Source organism: Schistocerca piceifrons, chromosome X (assembly GCF_021461385.2).
Source record: "Schistocerca piceifrons isolate TAMUIC-IGC-003096 chromosome X, iqSchPice1.1, whole genome shotgun sequence".
Classification (NCBI taxonomy): domain Eukaryota; kingdom Metazoa; phylum Arthropoda; class Insecta; order Orthoptera; family Acrididae; genus Schistocerca; species Schistocerca piceifrons.
Genome location: NC_060149.1, coordinates 339407063 through 339431507, shown reverse-complemented (window position 1 = coordinate 339431507; position 24445 = coordinate 339407063). Strand labels below are relative to the sequence as shown.

At 40.7% G+C, this 24445-nt stretch overlaps 1 protein-coding gene across 3 annotated transcripts in view; it reads left to right on the top strand.

Annotated features, from left to right (window-relative positions):
• Positions 1 to 24445, top strand: part of LOC124722973 (spindle assembly abnormal protein 6 homolog) — a 262501-nt gene that overhangs the window by 71836 nt on the left and 166220 nt on the right. For all 3 annotated transcript variants that reach the window (XM_047248141.1, XM_047248142.1, XM_047248143.1), the window contains 2 exons: positions 16539 to 16724; positions 19603 to 19760. In XM_047248141.1, coding sequence (XP_047104097.1) covers positions 16539 to 16724; positions 19603 to 19760 — 344 coding nt within the window. The remainder of the gene's footprint in view (positions 1 to 16538; positions 16725 to 19602; positions 19761 to 24445) is intronic.

Here is a 24445-nt window from a genome sequence, read left to right as displayed (position 1 = left end):
GTAAGGCAAGTATTGGAAAACAACGCCGATTTCAACTGGCGAAAGGTGTGTTCGCATTCCGTCGTCCAGACGAACGGAACACCTTTACGGCGTAAGCAATGAAGCTGAGCTAAAATGGAAGAGGCATGTGACACATATCTGTTATAGTAATTTATTTTTCCCAGCACACTCTGTAGCTGCTTCATATTCTGCAGCGAAGGCAAGTCTTGTATGGCACGAAGGTGCTTGGGACTGGGATGTATGCCTTGGGCATTGAGTACATGTCCCAGGTATGGCAATTCACGAGCAAAAAACACACATTTGTCCTTCCGCAAGCGAAGAACATTTTGTTGCAAGACCTGAAATAATGTTCTGAGATTGGCCAAATGTTCTTCTTCCATCTTTCCGGAGATCACAATATCGTCCAGATAATTTGCTGGAGTAGGGACTGACGCACAAACAGTTTGTAGATATTGCTGAAACAATGCAGGGGCAGATGCACACCCGAATGGCAGTCGTTTGAATTGATACAACCCAAGATGCGTGTTAACCACCAAAACGTGCTGGGATTCTTCGTCCACCGGTATTTGCAAGTACGCATCTGCTAGGTCCAACTTCGAAAAATATTCACCCGGGCACAGTTTGTCAAAAAGATCTTCCGGGCGGGGTAAAGGAAAAGTTGCAATCACTAGTTGTGGATTCACTGTTGCCTTGAAGTCCACACAAAGTCTCAATTTTCCGGAAGGTTTTGGCAAAATTACCAAGCGTGATGCCCAGAGAGAAGCCTGCACGCGTTCAATTACACCTTGTGATTCCAAATTGAGTAATTTTTTCGACCTCATCACGCAATGCGTGGGGAACATTGCGCGCTCTGAAAAATTTCGGTTGCGCGTTTACTTTCAGTTCCAAATGTGCTTTATAGTTCTGAGCGCAACCGAGGCCCGGTGCAAAAATGTCTGCAAATTCTTCACATAGACGAGAAACACTTTCTGAAGGCACAGTCTGGTTCACTGATAGGACCTGATTTACTATAGACAAGTTAAACAACTGAAATAAATCTAAACCAAACAAGTTCACTGCAGAAGAAGAACGAAGGACGTAAAATGACACAAGTTTTGTTTGTCCTTTGTATGTTGCAAGAAGGCTGCACTGTCCTAACACAGGGATCTCTTGACCGGAATAGCTAGTTAACTTAACCCTTTAATGCATACTGTAGCTGATAAGCTACAGACCTCATTTCTTCGATTTATTCCATATGGAGAAACATTTTCGATCAAATTCGTTATGTAGCTAAGTGTATACACTCCGCTGCAGTTTCTAGTAGTTCTTCATAGCGATCATAGATGGCAGGACGAGCTGAAGCAGTTCGACAGTGAGCTGTGTGGACATACTGCCAAGTGTGTGTTTTGGCGGAAAGTTGAGGTGTGTTTTTGGTGTTTGTGCACTGATTTCTGGGTTTGAAAATTACTTTTTCATTTTGAAAACGTAAGTAGATATGGTGTAAACAGTTAATTCGAGTGTCTTTGCGATAGATTTGAAATGAGGCCTGTTTTTGTGTATGTAGCTTATCAGCTACATTTTTCATTTACTGCATTTCAGGCGCTGACGTAAAAATGTCTCGAAAGAGTCAAGAAGAAATGCTTATGGAATGGTTAGAGATTCCACTAAGCAGTGATGACGATCTTGAGTGTTTCTCTGACGATTCCATTCAAGATGAGACATATGTTGCTCCATAATCTGTTGATTGTGATAGTGACAGTAGTGACGAAGAAAGTCAAGTACCAGTAATTAGGACTGAAGATGTTTCTGGAACAAGACAATCTGATGTTATAATGAAGGAATCGACGTCACAGTTGTCTGATAATGCTCTGAAACTGCCATGCAGCAGCAAAAATGTTACCAAAAACAGCAGGAGTGTGGTTTGGAAAGATAAACAGTTGATTATTCCCGAACTGCAGTCAAAATTTCATGGCAATACTTCGTTACCAGAAGAAGTAATAAACTTAAATACTCCATACCAATTCTTCAAACATATATTTCCATCTAAATTGTTTGATCTAATTGTCGAAGAGTCTCATAGATACAGTGTGCAGTGTAATCCTGATAGACCAATAGATTTATCCTGTGATGACATAAAAAAATTTATAGGCATCTGTCTCGTAATGTCAATAGTTCATGTACCTAATACGAGGGATTACTGGGGAGAAGTTACTGGTACTCATCTGATCAAGACAACAATGACAGTGAATCAGTATGAGCAAATACGTAAGTTTCTTCACTTCAATGACAACAGTGCAATGATACCCAGGGATGAAAAAGGTCATGATAGACTCTTCAAGATAAGACCCATAATAGAATTGATGAGATCTCGGTTTCAAACAATACCTGTTGAGGAGTGTGTTTCTGTTGATGAACAGATATGTTCAACAAAGGCTAGAAGTTATTTGAAACAATACATGCCAAACAAGCCTCATAAATATGGATACAAATTATTTGTTATTAGTGGCATATCTGGTTATGCCTACGATTTTGAGATTTTCACTGGAGATGAAAATGAACCAGAAAAAAGAGTGACTGGGGAGGAAGACTTGGGAGCAAGTGCAAATGTTGTAGTTCGACTCAGTAGGATACTACCAAGAAATATGAACCACAAACTGTACTGTGACAATTATTACACAAGTCTGCCACTGCTTGTATGGTTACATAAACAAGGAATTTACTCACTTGGGACAGTCAGAAGAAACAGAGTGCCAGACTGCAAGCTCCCTTCAGAAGCTGAGCTGAAGAAAATGGCACGAGGTGCATCAGTAGAGCGCGTCGCAACAGTGGATGGTGTCGACATATCAAATGTAGTGTGGAAAGATAACAAGAGTGTGATGTTGCTTTCTACACTTGCTGGACAGCAGCCTATTCATGAAGCAGGGAGGTATGACAAAAAAACAAAGTCAAGAATAACAATACCTTGTCCACAAATAATTAAGCTGTACAATAAACATATGGGAGGTGTTGACCTTCTTGACAGCATAATGGGTCGACATAAAATTCTTGTGAAAAGTCGAAAATGGTATATAAGATTGTTTTACCATCTCCTGGACATGGGAGTAGTCAATTCCTGGCTGTTGTATAGGAGAGTAGCAGAAACCAAAGGGATTAGGAGAACTATGAAACTCTCCGAATTTCGAATGGAAATTGCTCACTGTTTGTGTCGCTCAGGTCAAACTTCAGCAAAATGTGGAAGGCCAAGTAATGAACTCGAAAACCAAATACAAGCTAAGAAGACAAAGGGGCCCACAGCACATGTACCTCCACAAGATGTAAGGCTGGATCAAGTAGGTCACCTGCCTTCGTACTTGCAAGTGAGACAGAGGTGCAAAATGCCAGGATGCAAGGGATTTTCCTGGGTTCAGTGTAATAAATGTGCAGTTGCATTGTGTTTGCACAAACAAAAGAACTGTTTTCAAACTTTTCATGTAAAGTGATTATCACATGCTTGGGTACAAACCTGTTGGAACTAGATACCTTATTGTTCATATATAAAAGTGTATAAAATATACAATAAATGCTCAATATTTACAACATTAATGTCCTATTTATTATTTTAGGATTTTTCCCTTCCTATACAAAGTATTTAATCATAATCAACAATTAAATTACGAGAGATTTGGTCAAAATTGAGGGAGCAAAATAAGCACATTTATTGTGGCTCGTAAGGTGTTAACTCAAAATGTAGCTGATGAGCTACAAAGCGATTTTCAACAATAGTGCTTTGTTAATTTAATTTAAAAAATTTTTCAATATTTTTTTCGAAATGTAGGCACTATAAACTAAACATGGTAATTTTTACAGCTTGAAATAAAAAATCATGCATTTAAGGGTTAACATTTGCGGCACGCAACGGAGGTGTGCCCAGCAGTTTGTAAGTGTCGTGATTGATCAGTGAAACTGCAGCCCCGAGCTGGAATGGTATCACTTGGCCGTTAATGTCAAAGTCCACAAAAAGTTTATTGTCCTGCTGACGACAAGACCGACTGTCTCGTGCAACGTGAACCGACACTGGTACAGAATAACTTGCGACTTGACGGGAGTTCCGGCAATGTCGACACACACTATTTATGGGACGAACACAGTCACTGTTAGAGAGAGTGGCACTGGGCGGAGTGGAATGAACTACATGAATTTCCATGGGCGAAGTTTGGCGAGCCTGAGTATCCTTGGTTCGATTCCGATTCCATCGCGAAGCAAAGGGCCCGGAATGGTTTTGAGTTTCCGATCTGAGCTTTTTCTGGCAAGCACTCTGAACATGTCCTTTTTTATTACAGTAAAAGCAAATAGCTTGGCGTGACGGGCAATTCTCACGCGAATGTCTAGTAGCGCACCGCGGGCATGATTTTAGCCCTGCATTTGCTTGGCGGCGTGGCGCCCATGGATGAGAGCCTGGCGGCAGCGTCGCGGCCGAGCGCAAAGACTGTTTACTGTTCTGTGCAGCTCGCCCGGCGAGCCAGTTAACCTGACACACGGGTGGTGAAGTTTCAAATGATTCCTGAGCAAAGTCAAGTGTGTCCTACCGATCCAATATGTCCATCACTTGTTGAAGGGAGGGATTGACTAGTTTCAAAATCTGTTCCCTTATACGAACATCAGAAACGTTCTGTGCAATTGCATCACATACCATAGTATCTGAATAAGGGAGTCCACATTGACACTCAAAAGCACAATCCCTAGTAAGGCCTTGCAAGGTTGCAACCCACTCCCGATTAGTCTGACCTGCCGTAAGTTTTGTACGAAAAAAGGTATACCTTTTCGCAACTACATTGACTGATTCTTTGAAATATGTGTCTAATGCAGACAAAATTTCTTTGTAGGACAGAGTTGCTACGTCGCGTCGGGGAAATAATTTGTCTATCACACGGTATGTTTGTACGCCGACTGATAAGAGATAAGGCTGCCGCTCGTTACCTTGAATTCTGTAGGCGGTGAGATGGAATCCAAATTGGCGTGACCACTCCGTCCAGCTTTCCAGTGCAGCATCAAAAGGGCGAAAAGTTGGTGCAACAGCGTGTTGTGGCTGCGTTAGCGGTGGAGCGGCGGCTGCCGCATCGTTTTGCATTGCACGTTGACTCTGGACGAGCTGTCCAAGAGCACCCAGTAATGCCTGTGTCTGCTGATTTTGTGAGTGATAAAATTCGGACAGTACATCTGGAGATTGTGGTGAAGCCATTACACAAGTAAATCAGGGCAGTTTAGAGAAGAACGCGGTTTTGCCCCGTTGCCAATGTTGTGGTTGGCAGGAGAGCCAACACCGTGTTACTAGAGGAGGCCGAAATGCACACGTTTTAGCTCACGCAGGCTGGCGTGAGGTGTGGAACAGGACAAGGAAATTAGAATTTAGAAAAACGGACGTAGCTGGTGGAATACTTAACTTTAATCCATTAATGATGAATGTCGGTCTTGACGGTACATGATTCACAATATCAATAGTAACTGATAATGGCGCCTTGCTAGGTCGTAGCAAATGATGTATCTGAAGACTATGCTAAACTATCGTCTCGGCAAATGAGAACGTAAGTAGGCAGTGAACCATCGCTAGCAAAGTCGGCTGTACAACTGGGGCGAGAGCTAGGAAGTTTCTCTAGACCTGCCGTGTGGCGGCGCTCGATCTGCAATCACTGATAGTGGCGACACGCGGGTCCGACGTATACTACCGGACCACAGCCGATTTAAAGGCTACCACCTAGCAAGTGTGGTGTCTGGCGGTGACACCACAGAGGGCTTGTCCAAAATGTGCTCTGGGTCAGTTTTGATAAAAACAGCATCCTCTACTCAGTCACGGGCATTACTCGCTTGTGGCAAGTTGGGGGATATTTCTGTTACCATCATGCCTCATAAGAGCTTTAATATGGTTCAGGGTATTATATTCCACAGGGACCTTCTTTTGCAGTCGGATGACAAGCTGCGTGCCAATTTAGAGCGTCGACGTGTTCATTTCACCGGGCACGTCCATCGGAGTCAGAGGGATAACCAGGTTGGCACTGGTGCCTTCATCTTGGCCTTCTGGGGTGACACATTGCCCGAGAAGGTCAAGGTGATCGCCTACTGCTGTGATGTAAAGCCATATATCCCTCCCCCGATGTGGTGTTTGAAGTGCTGGAAGTTCGGTCATGTGTCTTCCCACTGTACTTTCAGCGTCACATTAGAGATTGGAGACACCCATCGCATCCCAATACTCAATGTTCCCTGCCTCCCATCTGTGTCGACCGCGGAGAGCATCATCCACCTTGCTCACCAGACTGCAGGATTTTACGGAAAGAGAGGAAAATCATGGAAAATAAGACCCTGGACCGATTGACCTACACTGAGGCTAAGAGGGAATTCGAGCACCTACATCCTGTGGCTATGACCTCCTCATATGCCGCCGCTAAGAGAACAGTTGTCACTCCATCAGTTCCTTGAATTCCTGTTGCCTCTCAGAATCGGGAGACTACACCTGTCGCCTTGATGGTGGGGGTAACTTCCCTCCGTCTTGCTCCCTCACTACCTACTTCAGGAGCAACACCCCCACCCTAGCCATCAGGGATTTCAGTCCCCACTTCTGAGCCAGAGACGCGTAAGGCTTCTTCGGCTCCTCTTGCTAGGAAGGGGTCCCTTGGGTGACTTCCTTCCCAGGTTACTGCTAGTGGGAAAGATGACACCTGCCCAAAAGCAGCTGATCGTAGGGCTTCACGCTCATCCTCAGTCCTGGAGACTGATTCAGTGAAGTCCTCCCAGCCAGCGAAACCCAAGGAACAGTGCAAGAAATCGGAAAAGAAGATCCCCAAGAACAAGGAACTTGCGGTGGCACACACACCACCGCCACCTTCAAGCTCTGCGTCTGAGGATGGGGTGGAGATTCTGGCATCCACTGAGGACCTGGATCTCACTGGACCCTCGGTCACAATGGATATAGACTGCTCAGGCAAGAAGTCGGTGGCAGCAGGCGACCCTGAGGCATAAACTGCCTCATTGAATGTTCCATGCCTTCCCAGTCTCACGATGATGTCATCCTCCAGTGGAATTGCGGTGGTTTTTTCCACCGCTTGGCTGAGCTATGGCAACTGTTAAGCTTTACACCTGCTTTCTGCTTTGCCCTCCAGGAAACCTGGTTCCTGGCAGTGCGAATCCCAGCCCTCTGTGGCTATAAGGGATATTACAGGAACCATAGCGACTATAATCGAGTGTCAGGTGGAGTTTATGTTTATGTCCTAAACTCAGTCTGTAGTGAAACTGTGCCCCTTCAAACCCCTCTTGAAGCTGTGGCTGTCAGAATACGGACATTGCAGAAAATAACTGTCCACAATGTATATCTTCCTCCAGATGGTGCAGTACCCCTGATTGATCAAGTCCCTAAACCTTTCCTACTTTTGGCAGATTTTAACGCCCTTAAACCCTTGTGAGGTGACACCCAGGCAGAGATGTCGAAACTTTACTGTCTCAGTTCGACCTGTTCCTCTTAAATACTGGGGCTGCCACATATTTCAGTGTGGCTCGAGGTAGTTACTTGGCCATTGATTTATCAATTTGCAGCCCAGGACTTCTCCCATCTATCCACTGGAGAACACATGACAACCTGTGTGGCAGTGACCACTTGCCCATCTTCCTGTCACTGCCTCGACGTCAGGCCCATGGATGTCTGCCCAGATGGACTTTAAACAAGGCAAATTGGTAAACTTTCACCTCTGATGTCACCGTTGACTCTCCCCCGCATGGTAACATCGATGTGATAGTTGAGCAGCTGACTACCACAATTGTTTCTGTGGCAGAAAAGGCGATCCTTTGCTCTTTATGGTGCCCCCGGCAAAAGACAATTCCTTGGTGGTTGCTGGAAGTCGGAGGCAATTACAGAGCTTCGGTGAGCTATACAGCAACATAAGTGGCACCCTTCCCTAGAGCATCTGATAGCCTTTAAACGGCTCTGTGCCCGTGTAAGCCAACTTATAAAACAACGGAAACGGGATTGTTGGGAGAGATGCGTGTCAACCATTGGGTGGCATACGTCACCTTCCCAAGTATGGACGAAGATCAGGTGTCTTTTGGGGTACCAGACCCCAACAAGTGTCCCTGGCGTTACCACCAGTGGCGTGCTATGTACCGACGCAAACGCGATTGCCGAGCACTTTGCTGAGCACTATGCTCGAGCCTCTGCATCAGAGAACTACCCCCTAGCCCAGGGCTTCACAACATAAGTGCTCGTGGAGCAAGCTGTGAGCACCAAGGCGCGAGCACGGAGTAGTGCCAGCACACTACCCCCACTACCGGACCAGAGCGAAGAGTGGGAAGAGTCACGTGGGGCACACAACAGCTGCCGCCAGTCAATGTAAATCCGCGGCCACCTGCAGGGATATCACTCACGAATTACTACTGCGACAAATGAAACAAATAATGGAGAATGTACACGTGCCACATAATTTTATTAGCTTAGTGTATGCCTCTACATTCGTATTAATTTGTGAACTGTTACACAATAAAAGGTGTCACTGAAGTGTTGGATTCTCGGTTATCGTACTTTTTGCCCTTTACAATTGCGTCTATGTTCGGAGTAATTGTTCTTGTGCATTGTAGGCGCAGCGTGCAGTTTAAATTTCAATCAGACAATGCGTTTCTCAGGTGCGTCGTGTTACATTTCATTGCAGAGAACAGTTGTTCACAAACATACATGGAACCGAACATTGATATTATTCTAGCCGCCAGTTTGTGCAAACAAGGAAATCTATCCTGAGGGAAGTGTCTGTAGAATTCCAAAATGTTTTTCTTGTTCTGAAATTTGTGTCTGTATTCTCTGTCACACTGCAGGTCAATAATTTCTAGTTGCAGCTCAGGACGAATCTCTTCAATATTCGCTGAATATGGAGAGGAGAACAGATCAAAATCACTGTCTAGTGCTGTCAGATCTTGAAAGCATTGATCAAATTCTTCCTTAAGGGCAACTAAACTATGTGAATAACGTTCACAGTCTTTGTGAACATCTTGCATGGATGATAATTTAGGAGAATGAGCTAGATTTCCTGTTTACAGCAGACTCACCCAAAGTGTCAATTTCATTTTAAAAGCTCGTATTCGATCTATGAAATGAGTAATCATCAGATCTTTACCTTGTAGTGAAATGTTCAAAGCATTCAGATGGCTAGTTAAATCTGCTAAGAACGCGAGATCACATTTCCATGAAGGCTCTTTCAATTCAGGAATGCACATGTTATTTATTTCCATGAACATATTTATCTCATCTAATAGGCAAAAAAATCGATTTAATAGTTCGCCACGACTAAGCCAGCGGACCTCGCTGTAATAAGGCAGGCTACCATACTGGCTTTCTACATCCTCAAGAAAGCTTTTAATTGCCTGTGTTGTAGCCCATGCTTCCTTATATAATTGGTTGTACGAACAACAACACTCATCACATTTTTTAGAGTGATACTCTTTGCACATAATTTTTCTTGGTGGATCACACAGTGAACGCCCCTTATTTCATTCGGCACAGTTTTTGCATTTTCTCCTTCAACAGCGCAACGAAACCTGAGTTTTTCCCCCGTCATCGCTGGTGCACCGTCTGTAGACACTGAAACTAAAGAATCCCACGACAGTCCTATATTTTCAACACTTTCTTCAACACTACTTAAAATATCACCTCCTGTTGTAGTGTTCTTCATGGCTACCACATCAAGGAGCTCCTCCCTCACCTGAAGATCTCTGTTAACACCTCTAATAAATATGGGAAGCTGAGCTGTTCCAGTGATATCAACACTTTCGTCCAGAGCTAGAGAATACACCATAAAATCTTTACAGATATTTGCAAGCTGGCTCTGGACGTCGTCTGCCATGTCCTGTATGCGACGCATAATGGTCATGTTAGATAATGGCACAATCCGAACTGTTCAACTTGAGATGGACACAAATGTTCCGCTGCAACTGTCAAACATTCTTTTATTAAATCGCCATCAGTGAAGGGGTGCAGGGATTTTGCTAAAAGCAAAGCAATTTTGTAACTCACTCTGAGAGCTGCCTCAGTTGATTTTTTTTTCGTCGTCCAGATCTTCTTCGGATAGCTTCCTTTTAAGTTTAATAACTTCCTGTGCGATCTGGTCCATCACATTTTCCACTTCCATAGTCTTTTGCGTGGTACGATATGTAATGTCGCTGCAAATTAAATTTCCTAAAAGAATTCAGTGTTTTGTGACATACTAAGCATTTTGCAACACCATCTTTTCCTGTAAACAGATACAATTCCTCCTAATTGGGGTTGAACTGCGAAAGCATGGTTGGGGTTACACAACGGCGACTTGACATGATTCTTAACCAGCGAAGTGACTGTTAGAGCTGATCGTAGTACTTTAAACGTTACACAGTTGGCGCGAATTCAATAGGCACGCTGCGGCCCTATTCAAACGTGCGCCCGCATTTCCCCTCCCTCCCATCCCTCCCTACTCCGCGACCTTGCATCTGCTTGTGAGCACGTGCCTGAGCATACGCAAGTGCTTGCGTTCAAAACCGGCCATTTGTTAAGCCCTGCCCTAGCCTTTCACACCCTCAAACGGTGGATGGAAAGGAAAATCCTCTCGTTCACTACACACCACAGTGAACCCTATAATGCCCCATTCACGGAATGGGAACTCCTCAGCACACTTGCACATTGCCCCGACACAGCTCCTGGGCCGGATCGGATCCACAGTCAGATGATTAAACATCTCTCATCTGACTACAAGTGCCATTTTCTCGTCATCTTCAACTGGATTTTGTGCAATGGTGTCTTTCCATTTCTATGGCGTGAGAGCAAACCCGGTAAAAACCCGCTTGATGTGGATATCTTTCAGCCCATCAGCCTCACCAACATTGTTTGTAAGCTGCTGGAATGTGTGGTGTGTCGGCAGTTGGGTTGGGTCCTAGAGTCACATGGCCTACTAGCTCCATGTCCGGGCAGCTTCCACCAGGGGCGCTCTACCACTGATAATCTGGTATCCCTCAAGTCTGCCATCCGAACAGCCTTTTCCAGATGCCAACACCTTGTTGCCGTCTTTTTTGATCTATGCAAAGCGTATGACATCACCTGGCAACATCATATCCTTGCCATATTATATGGGTGGGGTCTCTGATGCCCGCTCATGATTTTTATCCAGAATTACCTGTCGCTCCATACTTTCCATGTCCAAGTTGGTGCCTCCCATTGTAGTTGTGAACCCTATAATGCCCCATTTACGCAGTGGGAACTCCTCAGCACAATTGTACATTGCCCCATTGTTGTTGTTGTTTGATGCAGCTCTCCATGCTACCCTATCCTGTGCAAGTTTCATCATCTCCCAGTACTTACTGCAACCTGCATCCTTCTGAATCTGCTTAGTGTATTCATCTCTTGGTCTCCCTCTACGATTTTTACCCTCCACGCTGCCCTCCAATGCTAAATTTGTGATCCCGTGATGCCTCAGAACATGTCCTACCAACCGGTCCCTTCTTCTTGTCAAGTTGTGCCACAAACTCCTCTTCTCCCCAGTTCTATTCAATACCTCCTCATTAGTTATGTGATCTACCCATCTAATCTTCAGCATTCTTCTGTAGCACCACATTTCGAAAGCTTCTGTTCTCTTCTTGTCCAAACTATTTATCGTCCATGTTTCACTTCCGTACATGGCTACACTCCGTACAAATACTTGCAGAAACGACTTCCTGACACTTAAATCTATACTCGATATTAACAAATTTCTCAATATACAGATTGAATAACGTCGGGGAGAGGCTACAACCCTCTCTCACTCCCTTCCCAACCACTGCTTCCCTTTCATGCCCCTCGACTCTTATAACTGCCATCTGGTTTCTATACAAGTTGTAAATAGCCTTTCACTCCCTGTATTTTACCCCTGCCACCTTCAGAATTTGAAAGAGAGTATTCCAGTCAACATCGTCAAAAGCTTTCACTAAGTCTACAAATGCTAGAAACGTAGGTTTGCCTTTCTTTAATCTTTCTTCTAAGATAAGTCGTCGAACTATCAGCTTAATAAGTCACAGCTGCAAAATACTAACACGAATTCTTTACAGACGAATGGAAAAACTAGTAGAAGCCGACCTCGGGGAAGATCAGTTTGGATTCCGTAGAAACACTGGAACACGTGAGGCAATACTGACCTTACGACTTATCTTAGAAGAAAGATTAAGGAAAGGCAAACCTACGTTTCTAGCATTTGTAGACTTAGAGAAAGCTTTTGACAATGTTGACTGGAATACTCTCTTTCAAATTCTAAAGGTGGCAGGGGTAAAATACAGGGAGCGAAAGGCTATTTACAATTTGTACAGAAACCAGATGGCAGTTATAAGAGTCGAGGGACATGAAAGGGAAGCAGTGGTTGGGAAGGGAGTAAGACAGGGTTGTAGCCTCTCCCCGATGTTGTTCAATCTTTATATTGAGCAAGCAGTAAAGGAAACAAAAGAAAAATTAGGAGTAGGTATTAAAATTCATGGAGAAGAAATAAAAACTTTGAGGTTCGCCGATGACATTGTAATTCTGTCAGAGACAGCAAAGGACTTGGAAGAGCAGTTGAATGGAATGGACAGTGTCTTGAAAGGAGGATATAAGATGAACATCAACAAAAGCAAAACAAGGATAATGGAATGTAGTCTAATTAAGTCGGGTGATGCTGAGGAAATTAGATTAGGAAATGAGGCACTTAAAGTAGTAAAGGAGTTTTGCTATTTGGGGAGCAAAATAACTGATGATGGTCGAAGTAGAGAGGATATAAAATGTAGGCTGGCAATGGCAAGGAAAGCGTTTCTGAAGAAGAGAAATTTGTTAACATCCAGTATTGATTTAAGCGTCAGGAAGTCATTTCTGAAAGTATTCGTATGGAGTGTAGCCATGTATGGAAGTGAAACATGGACGATAAATAGTTTGGACAAGAAGAGAATAGAAGCTTTCGAAATGTGGTGCTACAGAAGAATGCTGAAGATTAGATGGGTAGATCACATAACTAATGAGGAAGTATTGAATAGGATTGGGGAGAAGAGAAGTTTGTGGCACAACTTGACCAGAAGAAGGGATCGGTTGGTAGGACATGTTCTGAGGCATCAAGGGATCACAAATTTAGTATTGGAGGGCAGCGTGGAGGGTAAAAATCGTAGAGGGAGACCAAGAGATGAATACACTAAGCAGATTCAGAAGGATGTAGGTTGCAGTAGGTACTGGGAGATGAAAAAGCTTGCACAGGATAGAGTAGCATGGAGAGCTGCATCAAACCAGTCTCAGGACTGAAGACCACAACAACAACAACAACAACAACAAGATAAGTCGTAAGGTCAGTATTGCCTCACGTGTTCCAATATTTCTACGGAATCCAAACTGATCTTCCCCAAGGTCGCCTTCTACCAGTTTTTCCATTTGTTTGTAAAGAATTCGTGTTAGTATTTTGCAGCTGTGACTTATTAAACTGATAGTTCGGTAATTTTCACATCTGTCAACACCTGCTTTCTTTGGGATTGGAATTATTATATTCTTCTTGAAGTCTGAGGGTATTTAGTCTGTGTCATACATCTTGCTCACTAAATGGTAGAGTACTGTTAGGCCTGGCTCTCCCAAGGCAGTCATTAGTTCTAATGGGGTGTTGTCTACTCCCGGGGCCTTGTTTCGACTTAGATCTTTCAGTGCTCTGTCAAACTCTTCACGCAGTATCATATCTCTCATTTCATCTTCATCTACATTCTCTTCCATTTCTATAATATTGTCCTCAAGAACATCACCCTTGTATAGACCCTCTATACATTACTTCCACCTTTCTGCTTTCCCTTCTTTCCTTAGTACAGGTTTTCCATCTGTGCTCTTGATACTCATGCAAGTCGTCCTCTTTTCTCCAAAGGTCTCTTTAATTTTCCTGTAGGCAGTATCTATCTTATCCTTAGTGATATGTGCCTCTACATCCTTACATTTGTCCTCTAGCCATCCCTGCTTAGCCATTTTGCACTTCCTGTCGATCTCATTTTTGAGATGTTTGTAGTCCTTTTTGCCTGCTTCATTTACTGCATTTTTGTATTTTCTCCTTTCATCAATTAAATTCAATATCTCTTCTGTTACCCAAGGATTTCTATTAGCTCTCATCTTTTTACCTACTTGATTCTCTGCTACCTTCACTATTTCATCTCTCAAAGCTACCCATTCTTCTTCTACTGTATTTCTTTCACCCATTCTTGTCAATTGTTTCCTAATGCTCTCCCTGAATCTCTGTACAACCTCTGGTTCTTTCAGTTTATCCAGGTCCCATCTCCTTAAATTCCCACCTTTTTGCAGTTTCTTCAGTTTTAACCTACAGTTCATAACCAATAGATTGTGGTCAGAGTCCACATCTGCCCCTGGAAATGTCTTACAATTTAAAACCTGGTTCCTAAATCTCTGTCCTACCATTATATAATCTGTCTGATACCTTTTAGTATCTCCAGGATTCTTCCATGTATGCAACCTTCTTTTATGATTCTTGAACCAAGTGTTAGCTATGATTAAGTTATGCTCTGTGCAAAATTCTACCAGACGACTTCCTCTTTCATTTCTTACCCCCAATCCATATTCACCTACTATGTTTCCTTCTCTACCCGTTCCTACTCTCGAATTCCAGTCACCCATGACAATTAAATTTTTGTCTCCCTTCACTACATGAATAATTTCTTTTATCTCATCATACATTTCATTAATTTCTTAATCATCTGCAGAGTTAGTTGGCATATAAACTTGTACTACTGTAGTAGGTGTGGGCTTCGTGCCTATCTTGGCCACGATAATGCGTTCACTATGCTGTTTGTAGTAGCTTACTCACACTCCTATTTTTTTATTCATTGTTAAACCTACTCCTGCATTACCCATATTTGATTTTGTATTTATAACGCTGTATTCACCTGACCAAAAGTCTTGTTCCTCCTGCCACTAAACGTCACTAATTCCCACTATATCTAACTTTAACCTATCCATTTCCCTTTTTAAATTTTCTAACCTACCTGCCTGATTAAGGGATCTGACATTCCACGCTCCGATCCGTAGAATGCCAGTTTTCTTTCTCCTGATAACAACGTCCTCTTGAGTAGTCCCCGCCCGGAGATCCGAATGGGGGACTATAATGAATCTGTCAAATTTTATATACAATTTGTAAGTGTATTATCTTCTTCTTGACCATAATATGCAACAAATCTCATGAGCAGAGCAAGATACATAGAAAGGAAGCAGAACTAATTTACAAAAATTGCCGTCCTACGTCACTAACATCTGCATGTAGCAGAGTACTAGACAAAATTCGAAGTTCAAGCAGTATGTCTTGCTTGTAAGAAAACAACTGTGTCTTCATGGAAATGTGCATAAATTCTGAAAACATTGAGTGTGCAAATCACAACTTACGCTCTTCTCAAATGGTATCCTTAGTGTCACGGATAGAGAAAACTGGACTGATTTAGAATTTGCAGACTTTTGAAAAGCTGTGGATTTAGTTGCAAGTTTACATCTTCTAAAGAAAGTATGTCCCTTTAGGGCAGGTAACCAGGTTTGTGACTGGGTTGTAAACTTTATCAGACAGATTGTGACACATTATCACTGGCAGAGAGTAATTTACAGATAGTGAAGTAAAATCTAGTGTGTCCCAGGGCAGTGTAATAAGTTAATGACTTCATGTTATATGTTGATGTCATAACAGATAGTATTAGTTGCAATCTTAGTATTTTCATAGACAACACAGTTATCTCCAAGGTCATTTCTACCTGTAAAAATTGTAAAAATTTATATCTCAACAACCTATCAGCCTCGTACAAAGACTGGCAATGAACCCTCAATGAAGAGAAATTTGTGAACCTTACAAAATGTAGAAGTAGTATGGCTTCATTTTACTGTAGAATTAATGGGTCACAGGAAGTATGTCATACCATACAAATGTAAAGATATGAAGTTTAATGATGACATAGGATCAGCTGTAAGTAAAGCATATAACAGGTCAAGATTCATTTGTAGGATATTACGAAACTGCAGTTTGTCTACAAAACAGATTACATGCATAACATTGTACTGTCCTTACTTGATTTCTGCTCTAATGTAAGGGACTCATCATATCTGAGAAGGTCTTTTATTTCTTTCTCATATGATAGTGCGATCTCTTTACACTATATGACAGCAAAGCCATTAAAAGTTCCATGATTCTCCATACCATCTATATTTCTCTGGCAAAAGGAACTCATACACCTAAAGTTGTGAATCAGTTCTGCTATGGTGCATGTTAACTATTAATCTGCTCATGCCTTTTTAATTTGTAAGCAAATATTTCTTAAATCTACATATGGTTATATTGTGGTCGGTTGCTTTTTATTTTATTTACGTTTGTATCAGCATAAAAATTTTTGCTGTGGCCTGGAAACTTCTTTTTTAGTATTACTTATCGTGCTATTAATCTATGGTACTTAAGTTCCTTTAATTTTTTACAATATCTACATTACATGTAGTTTCTTCTGCATTTAAGAATTATATACATGCGAAAATGTAACAGCAAGTGAAATTATGTTACTCTGTATTTGTAACTTCGTTTTAGGAGGAAAGAAGAAAATTCATGCTCAAAATGGAAGACTATGACTCAAAAATATTGCAGTTTGAGGCTGAAATCATCCTACAGAAAGCAAAGACTGAAGAAATTATTCATGAATATGAGGAGAAGATGTCACAGATATCAGAGAACCATGCAAAAGACCTGGCTGCAGAAAGAGAGAGGACTCAACATGTAAGCCACTAAAACTGATGTACTGAAACAGTCCATGGGACTTTACTTTTTATTTAATGATTTAAGGTTTTTATCAATTTCCCAGTTTGCTTGAGTGGAACTGTCATTGGTGTGGATGTGTAGTCAGTTTCATTGTAATAGTTGGTGGAGTTTGTCTTCCTGTTAATCTGTTGTTTTATTTTTCTCAAAGTATTAGGCTATGTTCACACTGTGTGCTTATCAGGGCCAGGATTGTATGCACCGGACCAGGATGCACCTAGCCTGCTCAAAATGCCACCCTGGGTGTTCACACTGTGCACTGGGCCGGGAGGATGAAGAAGGGGATAAATCAACTTCCCGATTTTCACACTTTAAAAGCTCATGGTGGTGTAGAAGACTACACCACATCGTTTTGTGAACTTGTTTTTTCCTTAAAAGTTTTACTTTCCTCGTGAAAACAGAAATGCTTACTTTTCATTTTGTGTGATTGTTTTTTAGTTCTGTAATGTTTCTCAATCGATTCTGAAAAAAATATACAGTTAAAAAATCTGATTTTTGTGCAGGTGTAGTGTAGAATCTTAGCTTCTTAATAAACCATTTACCTTTTAATAATTCATAACAGTCATTGCGAAATGACACTATTTGTCAACCATGTGCACTTGATGTGCAGATCTAGTGATGGAAAAAGTTTGATAGTGTTTAGCTTACGGTTAGATAAGTTTTAGAACATACATTACTGTGAGTGAAATATAGCTAGAAGTACAAAAAAGTTTTTGAATTGGTTGTGATCTTGATATCGGTCTCCTTTCACAAGTAACTGCAAGTTCTTGAGTGGCATCAATGCTATGATGACAAGCCTATGAAGTTCGATGGTTTACAGTAGTGTCAAACATTGCAGGATATAAAAAATGAAGTACTAGTGATCATTTCAGGCTTAGTGAAAGTCCCTTGTGTCATTTTAATGTTCCATGTCTAGAAAAATACAAATATATACTAATTTTCCCCTCAGCGACATCAGATTATACTGGACAATAATCTTCCGTGGCTTTGAAAGGGTCACACCGTACATTATAAAAGGCAAAAATTATGGACTCTCCCCATGAATATTGACTGGCATTTAGGAGAGTTCTTCCTTAGGTGAAGAACTAAAAAAGTCCTTGGAAAAATTTTTATTCGTGTTACAAAATGTGTAATAATACATTTCAGTATCAGCTGAAAAACATTAAAGACAAAAATTTCATAACAGAATATATTTTTACAGGAATACAACACAAAACTGAGTTGAATTAGTGCAGTCATTGTTTTGAAGGAGAACTTTGTACTGAACTAACTGCCTGCAGTTCAGAATGAGATTTTCACTCTGCAGCGGAGTGTGCACTGATATGAAACTTCCTGGAAGATTAAAACTGTGTGCCGGACCGAGACTCGAACTCGGGACCTTTGCCTTCTGCGGGCAAATGCTCTACCAACCTGAGCTACCCAAGCACGACTCACACCCCGTCCTTACAGCTTTACTTCTTCCAGTACCTCGTCTCCTACCTTCCAGACTTTACAGAAGCTCTCCTGCGAACCTTGCAGAACCAGCACTCCTGAAAGAAAGGATATTGCAGAGACATGACTTAGCCACAGCCTGGGGGATGTTTCCAGAATGGCTAAGCCATGTCTCTGCACTAAACACAACCATAAATGGCAGAAATTTTTTTTATAAACCCACAAGGCTGATGGAGATTTGAAGAGCTCTGTATAGACAGAAACACTGCCAATCAGAGGTTGTTGCCTAAACAAAAGAGATTGTTTCAGATACCTAGGTATGTGTTTCAACAGTCACAATGACATTAAATGAGAGATTTAATTGCAACTCATCACCCTTCCAAAAATTGCTTTGACATGAATCATTATGAAACAAAAATCTAGTGATGCACAAGATTCCACTTTCTTACATCTTAAAGAGAGCATTGAGAGGAAGATGTCAGACTCTAATTCCTCAGGCGAGGATAAAGCTAGTAAATCTGAGTAAGGAAGTGTAAAAGTATGTACACAAATTACCTGTTTCACGTAAAATTATTGTATTACTTTTGGCTTGATATTTGAAGCAGTGTGGGAACACAGCACAGAACATATGACTTAGCCAGGCTTTACACTATAGGATATATGAAGTTTAAAAAGGAGGGTTAATTATAAAAGGCAAATTTTATGCATTTTTTAAATTTGTATCTGCATATTTAGGAAAGTATTCCTTTCACATACTTCTCATATAAGAATGAATTCTATTTTGATTGTAATTGAAGTCATTTTTATATATATGGTGCACTATTGTTACTTACATGTTTACAGTGTGGCTGATTTTCATTAATATCTAGCTGATTAGCATTAAATAACAGATTAATTCATTTAAAGTTATGCTAACGTGATATATAATATTTTTTTATTGGAGACCAGGAGATATAATCAATGTAGTAGGAAACGTGTGAGCCAATAGTGCTGTGCAGAATACTCGCTGAGGGCTGAGAAAACTGAAGAAGATACTCTTGCATCAGTGAAATGCGTATTCAGGAAATTTAATTTCACATGACGTGTATCTTGAATATATCTGACTGACTTTATAGGAGACTTGCTTGCTAAAGCACATCAGCCATGCTTAAAGGAATAAATATTGTGGATAACTTCTTTGGTTGAGTAATACAGTGTGTTTGCATATTATTGTGGAAACAGTAATTGTATTTGATAGTTTTAGATTACTGTGTTGTGACTAAAGTATAAAATCTATGATGATCTTTTTATGAAATTAAAGCAAAATATGAATCTCTTTATGAAATTAAAGCAAAGTATGTTTGGTTTGACTTTTTTCTTTCCTGTTGGTTGAAAGAAGTAAAGATGTGTCTTGTTTATTTCTTCAAAGTTACTTGCTGAGAGAGAGAAACAGTACCAGGGAGAATTAAATGTTAAAGATGAAGAGATGCAAACCAAGAAAATTTATTGGGAACGTCAAGTTAATGAAGGGTCTGCACTTCTGACCAAAGCACACGCGCAGATTGGTTTGTTGGCAGTACATGAAAAGTGAGTAAAATTCATTTACAATGGTTAGCTATGTATTGTGATAAGAAGATGATAATCAGTGGGTGGTGGTGATTAATGTGTAAGTATTTTCCAGTTTTAAGATGGATAAGCTGGCAATTTTGCATTTTGGAAGTGACAGCAAGATTCAGCAGTTTGTATTTTGTGAAGCAAAACTCAAAAAAATTTCTCTGGCAACAGCATCTAGAACAGTTAACCCACTCAAGCTTTCCAGACTAATGTGGGGAGAAGAGGAGAAAAAGAAGAAAACATTAAGCACAGACATAGGAGTAGGCTTCTGTGATCATTACCAAGTTCCATAAGTCGTCTTGGTATATGCCGATATTGTGGCTTAACAGTGTTCCATTGTTGTGACTGATGTTTCAGGTAGCCATCATTAGGACTATAATGTAATCTGCACTAGCAGTAGATTATAAAGTAATCTGCACCAGCAGTAGATGCTAAAGCAATTGAACGTTCCACTTCATGGCATGCAGACTTCTATTTCTGGTCAAAAATTTCATACAGCAGGAATTTCCATGTGGCCAATAGTGTATCTGAGCTGTCCGTTACTTAGTATGTAACAAAGCATGCTCAAGACAATAAACGTACATGTCAGGAATAACATGGCTATAAAGAACACAGTTACCAGAACACCCAAAAATGGATATTTCAGCAATAGTGATTCTACAGGTTTTTGATATGAAAAATGTGTGGTTTCCAGTTTTAGCATTTTAGACATCTGATAAAGGAAACCTTAATCAAATAGCTGTCATCAGAAAATGTTATAGACAAAACCACTATATTACCAAGCAAGGTGGCGCAGTGGTAAGACACTCTACTCGTATTTGGGAAAATAATGGTTCAAATCACTGTGACCATCCAAATTCCTTCTGTGGTTTCCCTAAATTGCTAAAGGCTAATTTCAGGATGGTTCCTTTGATAAAGGATGCTGCTGGCTTCCTTCGTCATCAGTGGTACCTTAAACCTTAATCTTCCTTCCTCATTGACGGTGTGTTAAATCGTAAACTTACTTCCTTATAATCATTATATTAAAAGAAATAAGACGACCAAAAATTTGATTGCTTATACAGCAAATACTATTTGCAATATGGTCTGCATTTCAGCTTGAAGTATTGGTAAATATTTTCAAGAGCTATATGTTAACAAAGTAACAGGATTATTGCAGCAAATGTATATTTTACTCTGTTGGTTTAAACAAATAGATATTTCCTAATTATCAGACATCTATCAAGAAAACAAAAGTTGTGGACAGGAAGATTCAGCACACTTTTAGGATATATGAAAGTCAAAGGCGACACATATGTACCAAGAGCAATAGATATAGTCAGTGCCCACTGTAAACCTCAGCTGAATGAATGTGAATCTGTGAAGTTTTTTCATTAGGAAGAATTACAGATGACTAACAGATTTGTGTGTGACTGGCAAGCACCCAAGATGTATCCTCATATCTCAACCAGTGTGTGTTATGCCTTAGAGGGGTTGTGCTGGTTACTGCATCGGCCTCAATGGTCGTGCTTATTCCACATTGATTATTCAGTACCTTGTGTAAAACCTGCCCTAAATGTGCTTCCAAATATCATAATATAATCTGTTTCTACCAAAGCTAAATTCATCTGCACCTTGTTTTCAGATTTCAAGGCTGAAAGTGTTGCAGAAAGAAATCTGTCAAAGCAATTTTAGGCCAAATATTCAGACTAGTTATTACTGAGGATGAGGTTGGTTTCAAATTTGAGAGCAGTGAATCATAAATACTTAAATTTTGTGATGCATAAATACTTAAATTTTATGGTGGTGATCTAAATAAGCACTGGGACACACTGATGGGTTAAATAAGGTGACAATACACGTGGTTATTCTATTATTTCTTTTGACCATATTGTGAGGATTTGCCTACCAAACTAAATTAATGTGTTTAGTGGTTAACTGTGTGTGTTGGTCAAGCATTGAATCCTACTCAGACCACCCAGAACTTCTACACATCTTATTGAGACTTTCCAAACATCCAGGACACCATTCTCCACTTCCAATTGCCAGACGATATTCTTGATGGGTACTGTGAACCAAGATGCACGCAATCTCAATTGATCTGTTGGCAGTATTGTAGTCTAAAAAAGCTTGTAGATAACATGTTGTAACTCATTACACTAGCCCCTCTCACCTTTCCACCTTTCATGAAAGATTTCTGTGATCAGAATTTCTGCCTAGTCTAATTTTCAGGCTTATTATATGGAAGTTATAGACAAAAAGTATGGTTAATAAATCCAGCTATTGAGACTTGAGAAGTTCTTAGTTATCTCTGTGAACAAGCCACTCCACAAAGAAAGAGGACAGTTTATTCTTGAAAACAGATGCAGCAGTTTGTGGTGCTTTCAGCATACAACATTGCTTTTTATTTACTGCCAAGAGGTCAGGCCAAAAACTTTATTAATATTTTAGGTGGTGGTGAACATGTCATGTGTACAATTTTGCATGGTGTTGAAACTGTTCCCAAAATTTACAAGAGAGAAACACACACACACACACACACACACACACACACACACACACACACACCAAAATTGATGTTTCCTTGACAACTTGGGATCTGTCCTTTCATTCAATTCCTTCTTTTAGTCATTTTGTACCACAACATGACTAAAAGTCACCCCAGTTCGATTCAGTACATCTTTATTAGTTACTAGTGAACACAGTAATGCTTCGCAATTGCGACATATGTTTGGGAATTGGGTAGACATCCTCAATTCCTCCCTCCTTTTTCTGTGTCCATCTCATCATCCTCCCTCCCCCGCCCCCCCTTCTCTCTCTCTCTCTCTCTCTCTCTCTCTCTCTCTCTCTCTCTCTCTGTGTTGCATCCCCCCCCCCCCCCCTGTTCATTTCCTCTTTCCTCCTCTCTGTTCTCTTCCTCCTCCCTCTGACCTTGAGCCTTGTTTATTGTTGTTGTGGACAAAATATTGATTGGGAATTGACACCTAAAAAGAATGGGTAAATTGTTCAGGATCATTGGTATATGGGGTATAAGACACACCTATCCAGCTGATGGATGTGTGAGGAAAGTAGCTTCAATGGCAGTATTTCGCACAGTTTCTACTCTGTGAATAGGTAAGATTACAAAATTTTGGATCATTCAAATTCCATAGTAGTTATTATCAGCCATACATACAACTTTCCTATTTTCTGTAAAACCAATAGCACGGAAGAAAATAAAAAAGCACGTTGTTTTGTGTACAATTTTTGTATAAAAATATAAATAAGGAGAGAGAATGTCTATTGGAGAAACAATTTGTCTAAGGGTTTACATGCCCTCCTGTCGTAGTTGAAGCACTGTGAGAAAGAAGTCAAAACCGAAAAAGAAGTCAAAACCACTTATTTTCACAACCCAATATTTTCTTTCTTTCAGTTGGCTTTACCGGAAGACCTATACAGTCATTTAAAAATATAAATATATGCATACTGATATATCTGTCCAAATGTATATTAGAGTATGGTGTAAAAATTTGAAGTAAATTGGTGAAGTACTTTTTGAGATTCTGGTAACAATATTAAATGTTGACTTGCGTTTGTATAGTAGAATAGATATCACACACACATGATGAATTCTTCTCGGGTTATCAGCCGAGTGGTGACGTTGTCTTGTTGCAACGTTTCAATGAGTTTCGTACCCATCATCTTCTGGCCATAAGATGACGGGTACGAAACTCATCGAAATGTTGCGACAAGACGATGCCACCACTAGGCTGATAACCCGAGAAGAATTCATCAGTGGGATATGCTGAGAAAGACTGCAAGTGGATATATCACACAGACATGTCTAACCTTCAGCACTCATCTGTAGAACATTTCAAAAAATTACTTTCTTGTGTCTGCAGTGTTTATCATCCACATTTCTCAGCCATATATGGCTACACTGCAGAAAAATACCTTTGGTGAAGACTTCCTTGCACTTAAATTTATATTAGATGTTCACAATTTTCTCTTCTTAAGAAGCACCTTGCTAACTAGTTAAAGTTTTTTTATATCCCCACTATTTTGGCCACCATGATTATTTTGCTCCCTATGTAGCAAAACTATTCTACTACTTTTAGTGCCTTATTACCTAATGTAATTATTTTTGGACTGCCTGAGTAAATTAGACTAAACTCTATTACCCTTGTTTTACTTTTGTTGTTGGTCATTTCATAACATCTTTTCAAGACACAATCTATTCCTTTCAATTTGTGTTCGAATTTCTTGGCTGTCTCTGACAGAATGACAGTGTTGCTGGCAAATATCAAAGTTTTAATCAAATGAGACTATAAGGTTCCAGAGACCTTTTCAAGTCTCCAACATCCATCATAGATGTTGAGACTTGGAAAGGTCTCTGGAACCATTTAGCTTCATTGGATTAAAGCACCTGCACCCGGGACTCTGGCAGGATCCCCCATTATGTTTGATGCTCAGGAGCTATTCTAATACAGTCAGTGAACATCTACAATGCTGTTAGAGTTTAGGGGGAATACCAAATGGGCTGAGGTTTCAATGGCAATTTTGATTGAGGAGGGAACCATGTTAGGATAGTCGGTGCAGTTGTGCAAACCCACAGTGGCAGGATGGCCTAGTGGTTAGCGCATCTGCCTATTGAGCAGGAGACCCGGATTCGAATCCCAGCCTTGGTACAAATTTTCTTT